The sequence below is a fragment of the Symphodus melops genome, assembly GCF_947650265.1.
Source record: "Symphodus melops genome assembly, chromosome: 1".
NCBI lineage: Eukaryota > Metazoa > Chordata > Actinopteri > Labriformes > Labridae > Symphodus > Symphodus melops.
The window spans coordinates 39,521,764-39,542,969 of record NC_136691.1 but is presented as its reverse complement, the minus strand read 5'-3'; the positions used below and the strand labels follow the sequence as shown (position 1 = coordinate 39,542,969).

Below are 21,206 nucleotides of genomic sequence, written 5' to 3'. Positions count from 1 at the left end.
GCCTCTGAATTCTAACATGAGTGAGATTTGTCGAGGGTGAATGCAGTCAGCCCTCACAACTGTGGCAACTCGAAGGTCGACAATTTTATTTGCTGTGTATCATGAACGCCAAGGGGCAGTGGTTTTTATTTGTTTCACTTGTGGTTTGCTCTCTGTCTTTCTGCTCCAATGAGCCTGTCTGTGCGCAGGGCTTCATTCCTACGAAGGCCAAACACAACTTAAAGCCCTTTGAGCCTCCCCTGGCCCTTGTCTCTCTTTTATGTCCGTATTAGCCTGAACCCAGACGTTCCTTTGGCAGCTCCTGGAGCCGTTCTTCGGAAACCCACGTGAAAAAAACAGTGTTCTAAACTCAAACATTGTTCTTGAAGGAAGGCTCTCGCCTTGCCACCAAAAGATTTTCACCGCATGACCCAGGCTATTGCAATGTTGAGCACTATTTCCAGTATCAAACTCTGTAAAGGGTTTTGCAAATGAAGCTTTACCGGGTGAGCAACCTTGACACTCAGACACTCATTACACTACTAAAGTTAATTGTCCAATAAATGACTTCCATTGGCTGATCCTCCTCCTCCACAACATCTCAAACAACCTTGACTGACAGGAGCACAGCATTTTTTCTCCCCCTTTATTAAGAATGTGCTATCAAAACATCTTTGTACAGTCCTTTTCATGTCTTTGAAAGGAGTGAAGTTTGTTTATACACTTCTTTTATCCCTTTTAGGCCTAAAAGGAGCCAGGAGGAGAATTTAAAACAGTGGAACAAAACTTTCAAATATTAGAAAAAGATTCAAGATTATCCAAGATTAGAGAGAAACAAAGTTTGAAATGCAAATGTAAACAAACAGATAATGCCTGTTGAGTCCTGGCCTACCACAAATTGTCAGAGCTGACCTCTCTCCTTTTTACACTCCAGTGCTCTCCCTGTCTCTCTCTCTTTCTATCTCGCTCGCTCTCTCTACATTATTGAGAAGTGAGTCATCATGTTCACATCACAGTTAAAACCTCTCAGACTAAAGACCTTGGAGCTTTAGCTTGTTAATTCCTAATCACCAGAACTTTGTTTGAATAAAAGCTCCTCTTTTTCGAGAGTGCAGTGTTGGTCACATGTATAAAAGAGGATAAATAGTTATTCACTGTACAGTAGATGAGTCTTCTGAACTGAAGGTTGTTTATTCAATACTTTCTAATGAAAGATTCAGTGAGGAAGTTGCTAATTGTACTGAATCTGTAATGTTTATGTCTCTTCTACTTCACAAACTGATCTGCATTTTTTCTTATCACAACCTGAATGAACTCTTTATTGGCCCTAGGGGAATGTGTCTTTCACCAAGAGCATAAATACACTACACAAACAAACATTTACAGGACAGCAGAAGAAAAAAACCCCACATAAAACACACCACAGGATTACAGGATTAAAATATTGATTTCAGTAGCAAGTTAAATAAAGTGGTGCAAAGTGTACATGGTGTATAATCAGAGCTCATTAAGCAGCTGAATGCTGAGTGGTACAAACGATGTAAGGTCTCTTTTAGTCCTCATCCTGGGCTTTCTGTACCTGCGCCCTGAAGTCGAGAGTTCATACTCTGACCAAAGGGGGTCCAGAGGGTGGAACCTGATGGATACTGGATTTTTGAGGCTACCGTTTAAGAGAGATGTATTTGTGAATATATTAGCCATGCACATCTTTCACATATTACTCCTAAAAACTTTCAGTGCTTCTGATGGTCATTGTTCCAAAATCTTATCAGTTGGTACTGCAATTTCTTGTTGTGTATGTTGACAAACAAGCTGATACTGCTCATACACTGATATATTTTTGTATGCAAATACTAGTTGGCTTCCTTCCATTAGAGGTACATTATGTACCCTATAAGTAACCCTTGAATCTTAAGATATTTTCCACAGAAGAAGTAATCAGCAAGCATCTCCTGCTTCAGACACCCCTACAATTCTGCACACAACACCTGGGAGTTTTCATGAATAACCGCTCTCCGCTTTTCTGGGAGCCACTCAGCAGACCCCCACTCAGCAGGGTGATTTGGGCCACATCTACAGCAGTTTTTCAAGGGGCTAAGGGTTGTTCTCATTACTTTCCCTGTCCAACTTTTCAGAGGATGGCTGAGGGGATACGTCTTTCTTGTACAACAATGCCTCTCAGACATCAAAGTCTGTAGGGGCTGTGAAAATATTTTATAATGCAAGTTATGCAATCACACTTTTCTGTAACCCAAGGTAAACCCAAACATCTTGCCCCGTATCTTTTACCTTCAGGCCTGAGTTCTTGCGCATGCGCAGCCGTCCCATCCACATGTCGGTCAGCAGCATCTGACTGCAGGTGTGAGCGATGAAATCTCTGTGTTTGGCTGCTACCGCCAGCTGCAGGCAGGTGGCGTTGCTCCAGTTTTTCAGCTCGTACGTCAGGAGCTTCATAGCCATCTGCTCGTCCTGTTTATAGGACTGGTCTAAGAGTTCCACTGCCAGCTGGCCAAACTCTCTGGGTTGTGATATACAGGACATATACAGGCACACAGAGGCATGAACAAAGACAGTCAAACACTTTGTTCATCTAAACTGGTCAAAGAAACTCCGACCATCTGGACGGACTCTACGGAGATTAAATTAGCATATAAACATGTTTCATATCAACACAGCATGCTGACATTGTCAATGCCAAACATGATAGGAATATCTCATTTTTTGATGAAATGCACATACAGGTACAGTGTCTAGCTCTCACTGGTAATTATGTGTTCATTTTATTATTTATTTTCCCAAGGTGAGGGATTTTAGGAATGCTTGTTTTTTGTGTTATGAGGTTTGTTTACAAAATGCTGAATGAGATGTTGTTTGGAGACTTCAAAACATGGATCATAGAACCAAGGGGTTAAAAAGAAATCATAATAATACATAAATAATGTGAAAATAAGTAAAAAAATTTAATTTGGTGGAATGTAAACAAAAACCAAATACGTGAAAAGACACACACGAACACCTCACACCTTTTAGACTGTAAACACACATAAAGCAACATCCCTCTAGACAATTGGGAGGAAATCAATACTCTAAGATTACATTGCAACCTAATTTTAACTTCTGTAAGAACTTTCTTCGTAACACACTCAAAACAGCAATTACGCTAAAACATTTCAGAACAGTATTTCACTGTGCACTGGGCGTAATGTCTCCTGTGTGGTTTAATGTGGATAACAAGGGACTCAGACTGCCTGAGAATTTAAAAAAGAAGCACTTATAACACCACAGATTCTCAGCAAATGCTTCTGTTTCATGAAATATAAAAGGTAGATATTCTAAAAGCAGAAATGCCTTTAGATGTCTTGGACTGTAAAATCCCTTAAGAATATAAAAATTGCTGTATGTGTGTCCACAAACGTTAAATAGCCCAAGATGTCATATTTATCCCTTGAGTTACTACGTACAGACACAGACACACACACACACACGCACACACAAACAACACAACCACAAATTAAGACATACAATGTATGTAGTTAAATGAGGGCAACCATGTTGTCTGTGGAAAGCAAACTCAAAACAAGCTAGCTGTACGACTGGCCTATAAAACTCTGTGTAAGATGGTATCTCGATATTTACATGACTGTGTGTTGGTGTGTGTGTGCTAAGTGACTGGTTGTCGTTGGCGTGGCTGTGCATCATTTGCAGAACTGTTTTGTTTCCAACTTATCCACAATCATTTCCTTAACCAGTATCTCATCCCTCGGTGATTACCTTCAACTAGCAATGATGAATGCTATTAGATTTCTGTTTCTATGTCACCTCAGGTCTGTGGGAGCCTGAAATAGACTAAAACAGGTCAGTATGCAGAGAAGAAGGTATGCTAGAGTTTTTGGGTTGTGTATTATCGCTGCTATATGTGGTGGAAGACGATTGACTGTCTCAACTTGCCACTTAGATTTGCATAAATCATGAAGTGCCGAAATGTTGCCCATGTCAGGTCGAATGTAATCGCACAGTATTCAAAGACTATGATTAAAACAACAACGCAAGATGGATATGTGTGGACTTTCTGTGACCCACCTGGAATTGTGATTAAGCTCCTGGGAGATGTCGTCCACCATGTCGTTTTCAGAAGCTTCGTGTGCCATGGCCTTACAAAGCTTACATGCTACGAGCGCCTTGGCCATGGCCTCCTCGCCATGTTGCCAAAAAAACAACGCCATTTTCTGACGTTTCATGAGCACAGCCCACACCATGAGCTCATGGAAGGGGAAAGGAAAGTGATTAATTTCAGGGTCATCCAAATCAATGTCCACTTCCTCCTCACGTTTACGAGTTGTCTTCTGGCGTCCTCTGCGTATTGGCATGTCGTCCTGATTGAGATCAATAGACAGTGAGTGGGGAAAAAGGTGGAGACAGCTATAGTGACATTCATATTTTTGGGTAATTTGTAGTGCATTATTTGTTATTTTTTTGTTTTTATTAAACCTCACCCTTGCCTTAAATATAGCACAGCATGACAATGTTACAGTGTTTAGGTAGATATTGAACAATATTTGGATTTATCCTGCTCGTTAATGATTATTACAATTAAAATCCAAGAATCTAGATGAGATCCACTTCTGAAACCTAGTCTCTGACAGAATTGCTCTCTGCATGTCTAAAACGGTCCAATCACATGGTAAACATTTTGAGAAAGTATGATCTAATTTGCTCAACCGCACATGATGAAGGAAAGCCAAATGCAGAAGCAAAATCAAAGTTTGGAAGACACAGTGAAAAGGGTAAAGTTCTACAGATACACCTGACAGACAAAGTCTCAGACTGCTCAAATACAATCTTCTTTTCTCTATTTATTCAGTTTGCCTTTAATGGTGAGCAAAAATAAGTCCAAAAAATCTCAGTTTGTCTCCCTGTCTCTGCAGGGGTCGATACTGCCAGTTAGTTTCTAATTCATATTTCAACATCAGCACTGATCTCCAGTAATTTCACATTTTAACAACTGAGGACTACTGACAGCTGTTCAATACTCGAGATCTGACAAATTGCTTTCAGTGGCTCTTTCATTTCTGCTTGCTTTAAGACAGATTATGTGAATGTATAGATTGATGATAGTAGTACAGCAGTGGATCATCAGTTATACTCGACAGTAAAAATCTTTAAAAATCAAAAGCTACGTTAACAGCAAATTATTTGACGTATTCAGTTTCATAGCCAGCCGACCATATCGACTTTATAACAAAGTGAACCACAAAAAGAGAGACATTAAGGTACCTTCAACAAACACAAAAAGAACAACCACAGACAGGCAGACGAGTGTGTTAAACAAGCAGACACACAGATAAATGAACGGCCATGCGAACACCTCGGAGACGACACATGCTTTGATAGAAGCTTTATGATGTGGATGGATCACAGTTTGTACTCCACAGATACGTACGAGTACAACACATGTATTATGTTAATCTGTTAGGTCAGTCATTACCTATTCAGCAGAGTGGGCTGCTATGACATGTTTGATTACAGTTGTAAATGTGTATACTTGTCTGCAGGCCTTGCACAGTTATATAGACAGCATTTGTGTTTCAATATGAGAACAGTTTTAATTGAAAATAACTCTGACCGAGATTGCGTAAACTGCACCATAAATTGTGATTGTTACCAAGCCATTAAAGGGTTGAATACATTAAAGGGCTGAATACACTGTATATTGCTGGTGAAAGTGATGAAATGCACTTCAAGGTCTACTTTCAAAGACTTGGGCGCACACTGCCTCCACTTAACCATTTCACTGGAAGGTGCAGACTGGCTTTACATTGACCACTATGTGAAAGAGACTGATTGAGACGAGAGAGAGAGAGAGAGAGAGAGAGAGAGAGAGAGAGAGAGAGAGAGAGAGAGAGAGAGAGACAGGAACAGAGAAGGAATGACTGAATAACAGCTTTGATGAGCGCGACACTCACCTCCATCCCCAGCAGTTTCAGGGCTTTGGGCTGGAAAAGCAACGGAAACATAAACAAACAGAACAAGACTTTGTCGGATGTATTTTATAGAGTAAGGCACTCTATAAGCACAACACAGTGCACACTGACAGACACTCTAATATAACAAGAAATATTCACTTTCAGTTTAAGGGTTTTGTTCAAAGGGTAACAGCAATGAGGGATGTTACGCTCATGTGATTGACAGTGTGTTATATACAGCTACAATCTCAAACGACTGCATGTTGGCATCGGTTGTAGCAGAGTGTGTTTGTGCGTTTGGTACAGTTCTCTGTATCTGTATTAAAGCAGGGCATGTATGAATTATGCATTCATGAGCCATCATCTGAGTTGATATAAATAGCGCAGGTCTCCTGTGGGGATTTTGATATCTGCATCTATTTCCAAGCTTTGTTCTTAGTTAGTATGTGTTTGCATGTGTGTGCACATGAAAATGTGATCGTTCATTTATTTCATCACATTTAGCCTCTTTGTTCAGTTTGAGGACCCTTTTTTTTTGTTGCTTTTGCTTTATCTGTGTCTTTCCAGCTGCTTTGTTGCTGCCAAGGCAGACATACAATGAGATAAACAGGCACATGAAACCCACATACACACACCCCCTCAAACTAAACATACAAACATAAAGGGGCACCATCAAGGAAATATTGTCTTTTTTCATCACACCTGTGGCGGTGTGTGAGGTGCTGAGGCAGAATGAGAACAGGAGAACATATGCATTAGGATGTGCAGTGTGTGTGTGCGCGCTGTAAACACACACAACCAGCAAACACTACAGCACATGATTTCAGTGATTAGTTCCTCCTCTTTTGTTGAAGGTCCTCCAATCAGTGAGATGAGTGTCTGTAGTGGTTGTAATGAAGTATTTTGGGGTGGAGTTATGATGGCACATGATGAATGATTTGTTGCTTCAAGCTAATAATAGTCTACGCTGTGCAGAAGACACTCCACTCAATATTGATATGAAGGATAACAGATTGACCACTCGAGTTCTGAGCATCAATGGATCATAGGAGCAAATGATATGTGAGGATATAAAGAACACTTTTCTTTTCACGGTTGAATCTGAACGTTGGGCTGTCAGAGCTGAGATATGTAGATTCATATTCACTCTTTGCGCTACTCAAGCTAGCAATTGCCCCTTAGATGATCATAAAAAATATACCGTGTAGAATACATTTCCTGCTCATTCAGCCATGTCATAACTAGAATAATGTTTGTAAACCTGCATATCTACATACTGCTGCAAGGTGAAGTTTGCAACTGGATATATAATATCATATTTATTCATGTTGCCCTTATCACTGCTGATTGAGCAGAATTCCTTTTTCACTACCACTAGTTGCTTATTAAATTTTGTTTTACACACATTAATGCTTATGTGCATTTAAAGATAAGTTCTGTGTCTAGGTGAGATTCGATCACTTACCCTCTTGGGTCCAAAAAGGTTGTGGTACAGAGTTCTGAATCTCTTCCTGGTATAGTTACACCGATAAGCTCCGCCCATGAGGTATTCAATGACCAGTCCAATGTCGATGAGGCTGATTCGGTAGTCCGGTGGCAGGTTTCCCTGGAAAAACCAAACTGTGTTAACAAGCAAGGACCTACGCTGAATGCTTTATGAGGGAAGATTAAAAGACAAACAAAGGAGGAGTAAACACAAATTCGAAAACAAATCACACTGGCATACACACTCACTTCACAAAATCCTTATCAAACTGTTTTTTTTGGCTATGAAAGAAAAAACGTGATTATCGGATTCACCTTGAAGTAGATCCAACTGAACCCTGGATATTCTCGCTTGGAAAGAACACACAATGTCAGTGAGTAACCGGCACGATAAGCAAGAGCAGGGTAAATGAGACACAGAAACTCTCGGGCAAGATCTCTCTTCAAGCCTCTTAAAAGCATTGTTATCTCAAGCAGACTGTGGTACACTTCATTTTTCTGCATTTTCAGTTTTTTAGAACTATGTGAATCTTGGTTTGCATTTTAAAATGTGGTCCTCTATTCCTCGTAAGTGTGTGAACCAAAAAAAAAAAGTTTCAATTAAGATAATAGTCCTGAAAGCTCGCTACAACCCAAATCTTTAAAGCTATAACTTGTTCTCTTGTAGAGGAGTAAGAATGAGGGGAGAATACAATCTTAGGTGTATTATGATATATAGAGAGAATAAAGTATCTGAGGACAATTACAAAGAGGAAAAAAACTGAATGATTTCTCGTCATTTTCATTCAGCGAATTAATGAGATCTTCTCAGTGAGGTTCAGTGCAATCTTAAAGAGTGAAAAAGAAGGATAAGTGGTAAAATCACATTAGCCTAGATGAGAGGGGCAAGGGGAAACAAAAAGGCAGCTATTAATGCTGCAAGGGAGAATCATTAGTGTAAAATATGTCTATTCAGGTGATGAAGATAACCACATCAGCGCTTGGTCTCCATCATGCCCTCAACATCAACCCTACATCCTGCAGTCATCACCCTGACCCCCAACTGTTTCTTTCAGCTACACCAATTTCCTGACATGTCTTTACACCTTCATCTGACTCAACTTAAAGACATGAGATTCTAGGAATCCTCCCTGACCTCCTCATCCGTACCCTGGCTTCCAATCCAAAGACTCAAGGTCCTTGGTGGTAAAACCTGGCAAACCCCTGCAGGCTAACTGATCCACTTTGAAGTATGGAGAGAGTCAGATTCTGCTTGTCTCTATACATCCACAGTTCAAAGTGAACACACAAGCCTTCACCTTCTCATGGTACTGATATACAGTTGAAAATGTACCAGTCAGCGGTTGGCTGAGCCTTGTATTAAGTCCCTGAGGTGGTGAAGCTCAAGTTATTAAGCTGTTTGTTTAGCTATTATTTTTCTCCTGCCTATTTGTATATCTTAAAAACCAAATAGTCCAAATCGTTGTTTTAACTGAGGGGTTATCTTTGTTGCCCAACTTTTCAGCCTGCATCTATTATATTATTACACAATATTAATCTATAATGCCATATATTCAAAGATCAGTTATGAGCAAATGAAGCTACAGTATGACTGAGCATCTACACATTCCAAGGGCAAAGAAAGGGAACATAAATCTAATAACATGTTTTCTCCTTACTTTTGAGACTCGGGGATAAAAGTGTGTTACTACCAACTTTTTTCCCACAAAACTGCATTGCTCATTTCCACTGAAGGAAATCCCATATCTCTCTCTCTCCATGATTTTCTCCTTTAAGACCTTTCCTTTCAAACACACAATCTAATAAACAGGCCAGACTGAACCTGAGCACAACATTCACTGGCTTTTACAGCTGTTGACTGGCACCTACATCTGAATAGAAAATAAATGATGCCACCTCCAAACATGGCTTCTACCGCACAGAATGAGCAAATAAGAAAAGGGCAATGTTATGTGACACATGACTCCACCCGGGGAGAGGAGTTAAATCTACTTAGCATCACACTATGATACAACAATGACACAAAAAGCACTTGACTACACTAAACACACAGCTCTGGATGGAGATGTTATGCCATGCACTACGGTGTGTGTTTTGAACGTGTGAAAGCAGCATGGTGATGTTTTGTTGAATATACCCTGTGTATTTTCTCTGAAGCAACTTGATTTCATAGTTGTGTTCAAAGACACAGTGGATGAAGAAGAAGAGTGATTACATCCTTCAGCCTCTTTAGTAACTCCCACAGGAGCATGCAGCATTATTGTAATCAGTAACACTTTAATTAATGAACACCTGTCAATGCTAATAGTGGTGCTGCTGACCTCTCCATCATCCCCCAACACTGGGATCACTACTAATTGGCCTATAGACAGGTACTGAATGTAATATTTAATCAGTTTTTGTTTTTTTCTAATTGCAGCAATCACCAAGGTGTAATAGAAGATTTGCAGGATAATGAATACTGCACATTGTTTGCTTAATTGCAGTTCAAACATACACATAGAGGTGATTTCACAATTGTATCATTGTGAAGACAACCACGCATCAGTATAATTCAAGGGAACACCCAGTTTCACTACTCAGAGTACCAGACGATACAGTGTATTAAAACCAAAACCCGTAAAAGTGATATTAAAGATGCAAATAAAAACAGACATGAATAATTAGTTGGTGTCTACTGAGTTCTTTCTTCTCAGCCCCAGCTGGCTCAAACTCAAGTTCTGTGGATAAAGTGATGTTTAATACATGTAGTGTTTGTTTACAACGGCAGTGCATGCCTTAGAGAAAGAACAGAGTAAATTGCAGGAGATTCATGACAGGGATGGAAGTCGTGCATAGCTCTACACAGCCACTGCAGCCTGCAACTCCAGCTGAAAGAGAAAGAGCTGGCCTCTATTTGTAGTTAATGGCAACTAGGGCAACCCAAACATAAACCCACAAAATGTACACAAAAAAAGAGACAATACACACTGGGGAAAAAAAAGCTACTGGATCTACTCAAACATGTCTCCTTTAATACATACATTCAAGCCAACATTCCCATACAGAGTGCCTGAACAGCCATGGAGGTAAATGGACGGCAGCGATGGCCATACCTTTTTGACATCTCTGACGAGGTGGGACAACGTGTTTGATGGTCCATGTCTCTGAAGGGGGGAAATCACAGATAAAGTGTAAGGACATTGTTAATAGTCACTGACAACAAATGAATTGGCCCAGGGCAAAAACTTCACCAAGCCTGCTATGCTGTTCATAACAAGCAGCATGCTATATGTGTAATTGTGCTAATCAATGAAACTCATCATCACCACTATTTGCAGAAAGGAGAATGGTCCCAAGTGATTTGCAATCATTTAATACCACTTAATGGTATTTACAACCATTTTGTGTGCATTTATTTGTACCGTGTTGTAGAGCTCCTCCAGTCTGGAAAGTGTGAGAAAGCGGTGCATACTGACTCCATTCTCAATCAGCAGCTTCACAAAGTCCACTCTGTCCAGGACTAAAGCATCCAGCATCGCCTGCTCCAGGGAACCAACCTATGGCATACGTGGGAGGAGGATACTTGAAATGGTGACACCATACACAGCCCACTACATAATACTAACTGCACAGTAGCACTGCAAGGACATAAATAAACATAAACTGGATTTTTGTGTAAGGATATGAGCAAAAAAAAAAGCCATATTAGAATAGCCCGACTGTATGTGCAAATTTCTATTTTGATATTCAAATAATGGCAGTGCTTCTATCTGACATACATTTCATCATCCCATCTTATCATTAGTCTTAGTAGTTTATTCTGAGCTGCATCTTTTCATGCAATATTAGTTGTTGTTAATAATATTAGCTGTTGATGACCATAAATCATGATGGTACAATCCAAACAGAGATAGGCATTGCAGAACAATATACAGTTGTTGTCAGTCAGAATGCACAAAGGCAGAACAACACCATGAATTTTCGATTAATATTTCTGCTGCAGTATGTAAGTTAAAGTTCTTACAGGCCACTGCTGTCCGTAGATGAAGATCTGACTTCGGGCAATGTCCACTCTGTTCCAAGCCAGAGCCAAACTCAGCTGGTCAGGAGCTGAAGCATTGGCACCTGCAAGAGGATAGCAGCAAGAGTAGAGATTATGTCATATGTCTGGATAAACAAGGTTTCTTGAAAACTGAATGGTTAACTTTAAAAAAGTTAAGAGTATTGTTTTAATGTTGAGTATAACCTGGCTTTAGTGCTTCACATATAGTCTCTTCAGGTATTTTTAAGCTCCTCATCTGGAGCTACTGTAAACACAAATCCTTTAGTACTTGAAAGTGCAGGTGTTGATGAGGTTTCATCTTGTCTGCTAGGTTAGTTTTTTTCTTCAGCACTGTTGTTATGTTGTCTTTTAAAATGACCCCTATAGAGCTGAGAGCATATTAATTATAACAAGCTTTATTTATTGGAGCTGCAGGGTTATCATGTCACTTCAGGCATGGTGGATCTTTACTTTTTAGTTGACAATGTGTCTTGCATGTTGTTCTGTGTTTCTGTAGAGAGACAGCTTGGTCTTTGATGCATCAAAACACTCCATCTCATCCCTGCATACAATACAACTGTTTCTTTGATTTGCTGTGTCAGTGAACATCGCTTACAGTGTGCTTCCTGGAAGATCAACATGACTGCAACGTTATCAGTGTCATAGGGAAATGACTGAACACTGAAAACAAAAACAAATGTATTTTTAAATTCTGGACGGACCTGATTGCTTGATATAACTGTATGAAGAAAAAAAACAAGGTGTTGGATTGTATTTCTGAAAACACAAAAACAGGACAACTTGGTCATGGCTGTGAAAGCTTTGTTGCACGTCATCACTGTTAAGAAATAGACAAATTGGAAGATGTAAGTCTGGTGAGATGTTCAACCATGAGTTTCTTTAAAATGTCCTTTTTGACCTTGAGTCATTTTCGCTCATACCCTCACCCATGATTAATTTAAGAAAACAACCTCAAGTCAAAGAAAAAAGACTATAAGGAGTTTTAGGAACACCTTTGCCTCGATACATTGTGAAATGGGGTCTTGGTATGCACAGAAAGAGGTCAAACACCTGGTGTTCTTCCAGAAGATTGGACAACAGTGCAACAGTGTGTGTTGGTTTAAAACTCAGTAGCAGAACAACTAAAAAAGTGGACAGTAGGAAAATGTACAAACCTTTCTTCTTCCTTTTACTTTGTTAGCAATATATAACCCAATGTAAAACTGAATTACTGTAAACGTTATATAATATACCATAATGTATTTATGCAACATGAAATGCAGTTGACCAGTGAGATCAAGCACAAAAACACAGACTGCACTTTCAATTAATAATTTATCTGCACACTGGGAGGAGTTACACAAAATGAAAACGATAAAGCAGAATTTCCCCCTCAGAGCCTTTAGAGAAGTACACTATAATTATAGTGCAATAATAATCCCCTGTGTGTTTACAAGACCGTGTTTTTTAGTATGCACTTTGGTATCATCGCTCTACAGTGCTCTCCGTCTTAAAGGCCTGTGCAGCATTAGTGCAGCTTAATTTTAATACACAGAACGGCCTGTTAATGAGATGCAGAGCCCACTAATAAGGGCTTTAGAGGAGGTCTGTTTACATTAAAAGGCAGTGTGGCCTTGCTTCATACAAGGCCTGTGGCTTCACTGTGTCTTCCTGCAGGGAGGTTGAACTCCTGCCAACTGACTTTATAGACCTAATCTTCAAAACATTGACTACCTCAGACAGCACATCATCAATAACTCCAAACATCTCCCCCCCGTTACACCATGCTTCTTCAGCTGCACTTTCCTTACTGCCCTGTCTTTTCCCACATCTCTAAATCTCTCCCTCAGTCTCGAACTCAGAATCACACACACCATCCTTTTTTTATTCTCTTTTTTCTCCTTCCAGCTCTTCCTCTGTTCTCACCTTGCCACGTATTCCTGACTGTGCCGTGCCTTGTTGAGCTCCAGGCTGTAGCTTAGTTCTCCTACGAAGGAGCCTAATCCAGCGTTTAAAAAAAGCAGCTCTCAGGCAGGATGTGACTGATTTCATTTTACACTAAAAGCCTTAACGGGTCTCATTGACGCAGCAGCAGAATGAGACTTGCATGTGAAATGACCCTCATGCTGCTTACCACAAAGCATTTTCCACATCTTTTCTCATCGTTCCCATTTATTCTCTTTCTCTTCTGCGCCCTCTTTGCTTTTGCTTCCTTATATTGTTTTCTCTACTCTTTCTCTACATGCCATTCCTATCACAACGTAAAATAAGTTGAATAAAAAGGAAAGAAAAAGTGAGCAGAAAAAATGAGGGTTTAACTGACGGGGTTGCATGAGTACATGATGGAGACATGTGTACATAGGGGGAGTTACAGGGCAGTAGAGGGAGTGTCTGGAGTGATGCATGGGCCAAAGAAATCATGCATCTTGACTGCTACACATGAATTATGTAAAGAACTCTCCATCTCCAAACTCACTTATTCAGTCTCTTTCTCACCCTCTGCGGAATGAAATGTTTCTCTGAGGGACGATTCTTGAGAGAGTCAATCATGTGCTTTGAATTGCTGAGCAGTCCCACAGGACTCGCTGTCTTTTCGCACGTGTGTTCACATGTACAAGTGTGTGTCTGTGTGTGATGGAGTGAGTGTGTGTGTAGAGTTGAGTGTGCCTTGCTCACATTATGTTCTTTAAAGAGGCAAGAGCAGACACAATCAAGGGAGACAACTGGATGAAAAAGTATGGATCTTTAAATCATGTGAGTGTGTGTGTGTGTGTGTGTGCGTGTGTGTGTGTGTGTGTGTGTGTGTGTGTGTGTGTGTGTGTGTGTGTGTGCGTGTGTGTGTGTGTGTTTGTTGAAGGTTGGTTATGGGAGAGTGGAAAAAAATTAAGTGAGAAATAAGATAATAAGATAGCATGGTACTTTAGTTTAATCATGAAGGCTGCACTAGACATTTTCTTGATTTCATAACCTAATTCAGTCCCATTCATTGCCTTTATTGCTTATTGCATAACAATATGTTACAGAATCAGACCTGCAGCGTACGCTTACTGAACCAGTTCACTCTATTTACTCTCACTTACTCAATCCTTCCGTCTGCCCTGATTGTGTTGCAGTGTAACCACTGCGGGCCCGAAACTGGGAAAACCATGGATCGTTAATTCACCTATGTGCAACTACTACAATGATTGTGTAACACATCCTGTAAGCTGAGTGTAAAGATGAGAATCAGGCTTCGCTGTTCAATGGAGGCTACATTGTGGGACCTTGTGAGGATAAGAGGTACGCATAAAAGAGTGGTCCTCTCTATGTGTTCAAAGTGATTATTGGCCGCAAGGGCAATTAATTTGACTAATGCCAATTAAAATAAAACATGCACAACAAAAGAGATGGACATATAACCAGAATATAGCTCATAATTCATTGGATCTGTAATTATCTGTCCCTGTCCCACAGCTAATGAGCAGCAGTGTTCATGCTAATCAATTATTCTGCAGGTGTTGCTGCGATTCTATTAGCATAAGAAGGAAACCTAGAAATCACTGGAAGCTCGACTGAATACTAAATGCATTTCATTCGCTGACTTGCCATGAGTTGACAAAGGGCTTAAATAAATAGAAATTTACTGTGAGAACAAACAACAGAATATGTCAGATTAACGCAAAAAAAAAAAAAAAAACTGGCAATAGAAGAAGCTTGTCCTCACTCTCCAAATGTAATAAATGTGTGTAAAATCACCTAAAAAAAGACTTTTTAATGTAAATAGTACATTGTTATTGATCCTTGAAAGAAACTTGCCCATGGCAATCTGTTTCAGGTTAAAATGTAAGACAGGGATTGCTCTATATTCCAATTTTCATATCAAGATTTAATGTAGCCAGTTTGCTTTCTCTCTCCACAGTGATCTGAATCCTAGCCGGTAACAGCGTGAGTAAAAAGTAAAAATCGCCGAACCTTAAATGGAGCGTTGATAACAATGCTTTCTTTAATGTATAGAAACCTCCAAATAACATCCAAGGAGGACCAGGGTGGAATGGAATTCACTTTTTGTATACACACACAAGCACAGGTACAAAAAATAACACCAACCTTTAAGTAAAGCAGTGAGGATGGCAAGGTCAATGTCCTGATGACCCTCCGATCCCATCCGGAAAACTGTTATCTGTGTGGACAATAACAGAGAGCGACAATCAGACAGATAGGAGAGAGAGCGATAGACAGACAGAAGTAGAGAGACATAGAAACATGCATATTTCATTAAAGTCAAACTGTTTTACAGATACAGTAGGTTCATCGTTTATCTTAATTCAGTCATATCCTGAGTGAGAGCTTTTTTAATTGCTGGATAAAAGTGCTTCATTAAAAACACTTCTGCTGTGATGCTCAGAGCAGAGAAGAGCAGTAGCAGGAAAGTAATCGCTCGGCTGTAATGTACTGTATCTCCACTTAAAAACTGTCTTGATTTTCTGTCCTTGTCTCTTGTTCAGAGGAAACCACAAACTCTCACACGAGCATGTTCATTGCGGAGGAGGAATGAAGAAATGAGAAGGCAGCTGAGCAGAACGAGAGTTAAAAACATGACATGAAAGAGAGATCAAATAAATAGCAACTACTGGAGTTAACGGTTTCTTTTTTTTTTTGCTGTCAAACTTAAAATGGCATTTAAGAAAAAATATTTCTCTCTTAGACAATTTAAGGTCTATTATGTAACTTAATCGTACCACTTTTGTAAAAGTGGTATGATGGAAGAAAAGGTTGAGAGGGAAATTAGGAGAGTGGGACATTTTTCTTTTTTCTTTTGCTCATATGTGTTAACATGTGTGTGGGCCTGCATGCTCATATGTGTGCACATGTGAAGGGCACCTTGTGGGAGCTGTGTACGGGTGAATGCGTGTTCTGAATGCCTGACAAGCTACCCCTCTAATCCTTACATCCACCCATCCATCTCCCCTTCCCCCCCTCCCCCTCTAAATGGCTTCATTCTGAGGAGCTTCAGGAATCTGCAGTTGCCGTTCCTTCTGCTGTGGCTTCCTTCCCTTGGGCAATGCTGCAATGTTGAAGGCATCCTCTCTTTCACTCCATCTTTTTTCTCAATCCCAATGCAAAAAAGTAATCCAATTCACATTGATGATTTACAGTGGATATTATGTTGGCTCATTCATCATGTGTACACCACATGCTGATGACATGTTGCCTCCTGACGGAGAGAGAAAAGAGGAGTGGAACATGATGTAACGCCTAAGACCTGCATTACAAATACAACCACTGACAAGTGAAGCGACTGAGTGTTTGCCCACATTGTGTGTGTGTGTGCATGTGTGTGTCTTGTGGTCACTATCAGCCTGTGTAATCAAAAGATCTATCTTCAGGTGAAATGGAAGTGCAACGGGATGTGAAAGTATCGATTGAGTTCCTCATAAGCGAGGAAACCAATGATTCACTGGGGCAGCGTGTAATTTCATGTGCTTCTCTGAGTTAAGTTATAGTGTCCTGCTGCTTGTGTGTTGGAATGGCACGGTCAGATGGCTGGATTATTATGTGCTAGAATGCATCTTTGCTTTTAGACTAATAGATGTTAACAACACGTTTAAGGATCCATCTGCTAAACACACATGCAGAGCTATGATCTAATCAAGTGTGTGTGTGTGTTTAAAAGGATGACTCGTCTTGTGTGTCCTCATGCAGTGACAGTAAAAGGTCACACTGTATGCATGCAAAGCTCTCTAACAAGATCAGATTGTGCAATAACCTATCAGATGGACAGAGAAAAAGAGAGAGAGAAAGAGAGAGAGAGAGAGAGAGAGAGAGAGAGAGAGAGCGAGAGAGAGAGAGAAAAGGCAGAAAACTCAAGAATATTCAAGGCTGTGCTTATGTGCGACACCTGATTTCATTCGTCCAGTACAGATTCCCAGCTATGTTACTTGTTCATTATAATCTGAGGGTTCCCTTGCACACACGCTTGGCTCTTGGCTGACGGAAGGAGCAAAGATGGATTTGGCTTTGTGATACAGAAAAGACGGTGATTACAGAAGATGTTCTATTCTCACCTCTTCCTCCAGGCCTCACCGCCTCCTCCTCCACCCCCTTTTTATTACACCAATCATCTTCCCACCTCCTCCAAACTACTAAGCTTACAACAACCTCCCAACCCTGCTCCCCCCATCTTTCCCGCTTCCTTTCTTACTTCTCTCCCCTTTCTCCAATCACACCCCAAGGTGACCCTATGGATATGCACCATCTGTTATCACAGAGGCTCTACAAAAGAGAGACCTAGCGACACAACCGATACGAGAAAGCAAGGCTGCTAATTCAATTCCCACAGTCCCACAGAGAGTTATGGATACTAGGTGTGTACAAGAGTAAACAGATGGCTTCTTCTCCATCTATTTCATTAAGTTGTACAAGCAAAGGTACTCTCATGTCTCACTGTAAGCAAACACGTTGAGTTATTGTGTTTTCTTTTTTTTTTTTTTGTCATGGCAGAAGTGTTCCTATCACTTGCAGGGCAAGTATTCAATGTGTTAATGGCAGCTCCTGCTTGTGTTGTAGCTTGAAATATTTTTGAAATGCTGTGAAGACTTTTGACATTTCCCCCGCTTCAGAACTGACAGTTATTACCTCAGGAGTCAACGTGCCAGAGACAGGGCACTGACTCGTGTCTTTCACACGCCATCTTTGTGTTGACAAGAGAAGAGGAGAGAGGAAAAGAGTGGCAACGATAGAGAACAAGTGGAGGCAGGGACTGGAAGGATTGACTGGGATTTCAGGAGAGAGGAATCATGTGTGGAGCAAAGAAAGACAGAAGATGGGATTTGTTGCTGGAAAATCCAGAGAAGACGCACGTAAGATATGAAAGAGGAAGAGCATAGTGATCTTTCTCAGTGTTTCAGGGATCTGACGAGGGATTCCTGCATCTTCAAAGACGCTAAGCGACGTGCTTAGAGGATCAGAAAAATGCTCTTCACGCTGCAGTGGTCCAAAATGATTGGAAAACATTCATCTTCATTTAACGGGCAACAAGCCTGCCCATGCTGCTGCATGTACTATACATACAAGGTGCACGGCAGCCACACACACATGCAGACTGAACAGAAAAAACTGAGAGCCAACAGAGGCTTCAAAAAAGATTTACTGAGTCAATAAATCCAGAAGTGTTATAGTTATAAACTGACATGGCTCTGGTTTCATCTGTGGATATTTAGGTACATATTTATCACCTTGTGGATTTAAGCATCATTTTTTAGCTTTTTGAAGAAAATTGGGTAAAAGAAGGAAGCCGGTTTCAATGTTTATGACATTTTTAATTGATTCATTTCCCAGCTGGTAATAGACAAATCAATGGTCTCTTGCGAAAGATATTTCTCTGGTTGTGGCACAAACTTTGTACTGTATCTCACAGCCACGTTTGATCTGCACCCAAACAACATTTGTTTCCCTTCTCACACTTCTTGTATCATTTCCTCCCTTGCATCCTCCCCTCCCTCCCTCTCATGGTCCATTTAAGTCGCTCGTTTGCACTCCTCGTCTTCTTCCAACTTGTCAGGGAGGCGGAGGGAAATGGCAGCTTGGTGGTTCCTCTTCAATATTTAATCCGAATTAAACATATAAGGTCTATTCTACACTCAATTATTCATACCATGCTGGGAGATACCACAACTGTCATATTGCAAATCCCTCTCTTTCACAGAAGAGAAAAAGGACACTTCTCTATTAATTAGACCATATTCATACCTAGATAATAAGAAGAATAATGAGCCGCATCTTCCACTCAAATCTGTACAACTGTGTGACCTGTTCTTTCTTGAAGTATTCCCTTTCATTCAACTTCTTTCTATAAAAAATCCACCTCTTCATTGTACATTCATTACCAATTTGTAAAACTCCAGAGCTCGCACATTGTCCAATGATCAGCTTTTTAGTGATTCCACCTCCCTCTCTAAACTTGATAATGGATCATCTACCAGAACAGATTGTATTCACTAAGAAATGAACCAGCTCACTCGTAATTGAGACCTAAGGACTATATGCTGTAATTGCTGGTAGCTGCAAAGAGTGATTTTCATTCTTTATAAATCAATGTCTTTCTAGCTTCAAAAAAAAAACTTTGGATGACGACACTAGAGTAGAAAGAATATTAAAAAAATATAAAGCGTATACACAAAAGAGAGGTAAGAACAAAATTTGTAGACTCACTGTCAATGTAAAACAAGCAGCCCTGAGTGTGTTAAAAACACAAAGGAAACAGGAAACAGCATGAATAAAGCAACATGGAAAAGGGGACACAACCTTTAAAAAAGAAAAGAAAACCACTCTTGCCTCTAAAGCAAAAACAAAAAAACCTCTCTTTTTTCTCTCAATAAATAATCCTATCCAATCTTTTATTTTATTGCTCATTTCCTCATATTCTTTGGATTTCCTGATGCAGATGAGATGAGTCACAAAAATGAACTCTATCCAACAAAACAAATACACAGTCTGTCTCTCTCTTCTCACCCCTTGAATTCTGCTGCAGGATAAACCTGCTTTTTTTAAACTGGTGTGTGTGAGCCAACAAAACTTGTTCTTTGACATCGCTCCTGACCTTGCTGTTAACATACTTTTGATACTACTTGGCTCTGTTCTACAAGGCTAAACACTGGTTTCCATAATTGTGAGGGCAGGTGGAACAAGTACTTTGGAACCAGCATTCCCAGCATCCTCAGAGAAGGTACAAACCTATTCAATCTAAGTTACAGCCATTTCTTATCAGTCGAGGGACCTGAAATAGTTGTAGAGTAATTGTCTGTTTAGTGTGAGAGAATAATAAAGGAACTTCACATCTCCTTCAGTGTGGTATTGTAGTGTAGTTCAAGTATTGCAACCAGTTTCATCAAACAGGAGCACAGGTATGTGCAGTATTGTGGGTCAACATGGAGGTGTTTGGAGCTGCACTGATTCAGTACCTACCAGAAATGTGGCATAAATAAAGCATAAAGATCTTGCAAAATGATCCAATTTTCTACCCATGACCTGTTTGTGATATTATACAGACCTGGGACTTGTTGTTTGTTTGTGTGTGCACTGTTTATGTGTTTTGGCAGTAATCTCAGGAATACCTCCAGAGCAGTCCCAGTACAATATGCATCAAAAAACACAGCACAACAACAGAGAGCACGTTTATAGAAATTAGCTCAAAGGTAGACATCATGCTGGGATCACAAAAACGGTTGCAGCCCAAACAGGCCATGCTACTGTCACTATGATGTAACTGTAGGAGATTTGTTTTGGTCTTCAAATGAGGTGTGCTGCTTTTATCAAGTTGTCATAAAGTTTTTAAATATTTAGGGTTAAATAGCGCTTACGGCCAGTCAGTTTGTATTAGGATGTTGAAGGATTACATTACACATTATGAACATGCTGAAGATCCAAATTTAGGGTGTTTGAACGACCCTCTGTTCTTTTATTAAAGCTAGCTGATAGACCATACTGTACATGGGCTGTTTTCTCCAATCTAATTGGTAAAGCACATCAAGAAACGTGTTCGGTCTGCTGAGTTTTTAGTTGAGCCACGACAGAATGTTTCAGGCTTTAAATGGAACATTGGCAGCTCTCTGTATGGCTCCTTTTTTTCCCTTTCTACTCCTGCAGTTACTGCCATCCAACACACACACAGACACACAAGCATACACACACACGCACACTTCAATCCATGTCTGATCCTGTCGTGCGATCAGGAGGGAACCCCTCTGATGCCTATCAGCTTGATGAATACGAGGCTT

At 40.2% G+C, this 21,206-nt stretch overlaps 1 protein-coding gene across 3 annotated transcripts in view; it reads right to left on the bottom strand.

Annotated features, from left to right (window-relative positions):
- Positions 1-21,206, bottom strand: part of trpm3 (transient receptor potential cation channel, subfamily M, member 3) — a 136,864-nt gene that overhangs the window by 15,129 nt on the left and 100,529 nt on the right. For all 3 annotated transcript variants that reach the window (XM_079347711.1, XM_079347712.1, XM_079347713.1), the window contains 8 exons: positions 15,538-15,610; positions 11,434-11,534; positions 10,832-10,966; positions 10,523-10,573; positions 7,408-7,548; positions 5,943-5,972; positions 4,060-4,352; positions 2,269-2,497 (listed from right to left, as the gene is read on the bottom strand). In XM_079347711.1, the coding sequence (XP_079203837.1) occupies positions 2,269-2,497; positions 4,060-4,352; positions 5,943-5,972; positions 7,408-7,548; positions 10,523-10,573; positions 10,832-10,966; positions 11,434-11,534; positions 15,538-15,610 (1,053 nt within the window). The remainder of the gene's footprint in view (positions 1-2,268; positions 2,498-4,059; positions 4,353-5,942; positions 5,973-7,407; positions 7,549-10,522; positions 10,574-10,831; positions 10,967-11,433; positions 11,535-15,537; positions 15,611-21,206) is intronic.